The sequence below is a fragment of the Scomber japonicus genome, chromosome 9 (assembly GCF_027409825.1).
Source record: "Scomber japonicus isolate fScoJap1 chromosome 9, fScoJap1.pri, whole genome shotgun sequence".
NCBI lineage: Eukaryota > Metazoa > Chordata > Actinopteri > Scombriformes > Scombridae > Scomber > Scomber japonicus.
The window spans coordinates 2,334,756-2,337,255 of record NC_070586.1 but is presented as its reverse complement, the minus strand read 5'-3'; the positions used below and the strand labels follow the sequence as shown (position 1 = coordinate 2,337,255).

General features: G+C 50.6%; 1 protein-coding gene across 2 annotated transcripts in view; it reads right to left on the bottom strand.

The window, feature by feature from the left end:
• The window catches only part of LOC128364352 (far upstream element-binding protein 3-like), a 37,573-nt gene that overhangs the window by 19,529 nt on the left and 15,544 nt on the right, over positions 1–2,500 (bottom strand). For both annotated transcript variants that reach the window (XM_053324889.1, XM_053324890.1), the window contains exons 7-8: positions 2,299–2,461; positions 1,554–1,652 (exon numbers count right to left, since the gene is read on the bottom strand). In XM_053324889.1, coding sequence (XP_053180864.1) covers positions 1,554–1,652; positions 2,299–2,461 — 262 coding nt within the window. The remainder of the gene's footprint in view (positions 1–1,553; positions 1,653–2,298; positions 2,462–2,500) is intronic.

Here is a 2,500-nt window from a genome sequence, read left to right as displayed (position 1 = left end):
TGGGATCTAATGGGATCTAATGGTTGGGACCTGATGGTTGGGATCTGTTGGGACCTGATGGTTGGGATCTGTTGGGACCTGATGGTTGGGACCTGATGGTTGGGATCTAATGGGATCTAATGGTTGGGACCTGATGGTTGGGATCTGTTGGGACCTGATGGTTGGGATCTAATGGTTGGGACCTGATGGTTGGGACCTGATGGGATCTAATGGTTGGGACCTGATGGTTGGGACCTGATGGTTGGGACCTGATGGTTGGGACCTGATGGTTGGGATCTGATGGGATCTGATGGTTGGGACCTGATGGTTGGGACCTGATGGTTGGGACCTGATGGTTGGGATCTGATGGTTGGGACCTGATGGTTGGGATCTGATGGCTGGGATCTGATGGGATCTGATGGTTGGGATCTGATGGTTGGGATCTAAAGGTTGGGACCTGATGGGAAAAGATGGTTGGGATCTGATGGTTGGGACCTAATGGTTGGGATCTGATGGGATCTGATGGTTAGGGTCTGTTGGGATCTGATGGTTGGGATCTGATGGTTAGGGTCTGTTGGGATCTGATGGTTGGGATCTGATGGTTAGGGTCTGTTGGGATCTGATGGTTGGGATCTGATGGTTAGGGTCTGTTGGGATCTGATGGTTGGGATCTGATGGTTAGGGTCTGTTGGGATCTGATGGTTGGGATCTGATGGTTAGGGTCTGTTGGGATCTGATGGTTGGGACCTAATGGGATCTGATGGTTGGGACCTGGTGGTTGGGATCTGATGGGATCTGGTGGTTGGGATCTGATGGGATCTGATGGTTGGGACCTGGTGGTTGGGATCTGATGGGATCTGGTGGGATCTGGTGGTTGGGATCTGATGGGATCTGATGGGATCTGATGGTTGGGATCTGATGGGACCTGATGGGATAAGATGGTTGGGATCTGATGGGATCTAATGGTTGGGACCTGATGGGATAAGATGGTTGGGATCTGATGGGATCTGATGGTTGGGATCTGATGGTTGGGACCTAATGGTTGGGATCTGATGGTTAGGGTCTGTTGGGATCTGATGGTTAGGGTCTGTTGGGATCTGATGGTTGGGATCTGATGGTTAGGGTCTGTTGGGATCTGATGGTTAGGGTCTGTTGGGATCTGATGGTTGGGATCTGATGGTTAGGGTCTGTTGGGATCTGATGGTTAGGGTCTGTTGGGATCTGATGGTTGGGATCTGATGGTTAGGGTCTGTTGGGATCTGATGGTTGGGATCTGATGGTTAGGGTCTGTTGGGATCTGATGGTTGGGATCTGATGGTTGGGATCTGATGGTTGGGACCTGATGGGATCTAATGGATGGGATCTGATGGTTAGGGTCTGTTGGGATCTGGTTGTTGGGATCTGATGGGATCTAATGGTTGGGATCTGATGGTTGGGATTTGGTGGTTGGGATCTGGCGGTTAGGATCTGATCTTTGGTATCTGATGGTTGGGATCTGGCGGTTAGGATCTGATCTTTGGTATCTGATGGTTGGGATCTGATGGTTGGGATCTGATGGGATCTGGTGGTTGTACCTGCACTTTGTAGGGGTCTCCAGAGATGCGGAGCGGTTTGTCAGCTCCTGTTGGCATCGGACCGTCCTGGATCATCATCATCTTCACTCCCGCTCGCTCCTGACACACAAAAGTATAACGATGACATCACAGAGCTCAGACCAGCTGATCTACACCAGTCTAACGATGACATCACAGAGCTCAGACCAGCTGAACTACACCAGTCTAACGATGACATCACAGAGCTCGGACCAGCTGATCTACACCAGTCTAACGATGACATCACAGAGCTCGGACCAGCTGATCTACACCAGTCTAACGATGACATCACAGAGCTCAGACCAGCTGATCTACACCAGTCTAACGATGACATCACAGAGCTCAGACCAGCTGATCTACACCAGTCTAACGATGACATCACAGAGCTCAGACCAGCTGATCTACACCAGTCTAACGATGACATCACAGAGCTCAGACTAGCTGATCTACACCAGTCTAACGATGACATCACAGAGCTCAGACCAGCTGATCTACACCAGTCTAACGATGACATCACAGAGCTCAGACCAGCTGATCTACACGACCCTTAAACCAAAGTCTCTGGAGCCTCCCAAAGGCCTCCGACTGTAAACCACCAAATAAAATTGAAGAAAGCTGAACTTCTTCACTTTATTAAAATATAACTCCATAAACCTGGAAGATGAACCAGAGCTACAAATAAACTAAATGAATAAAGATGATAAATGAAACTCAATCAGTCCTTTACCTGCAGCTGCTTGATGGTGTCTCCTCCTCGGCCAATCACCAGCCCCACCTTACTGGCCGGGATCAGCATCTCCTGCACCGAGGCCCCGCCCTCTCCGTCGCCATGGAAACCGGGACCGTTCCTGCAGCGGTCGACGATCTGGACCAGCAGCCGCTTCGCCTGTCTGTGGACGGGAACACACACACACACACACACACACACA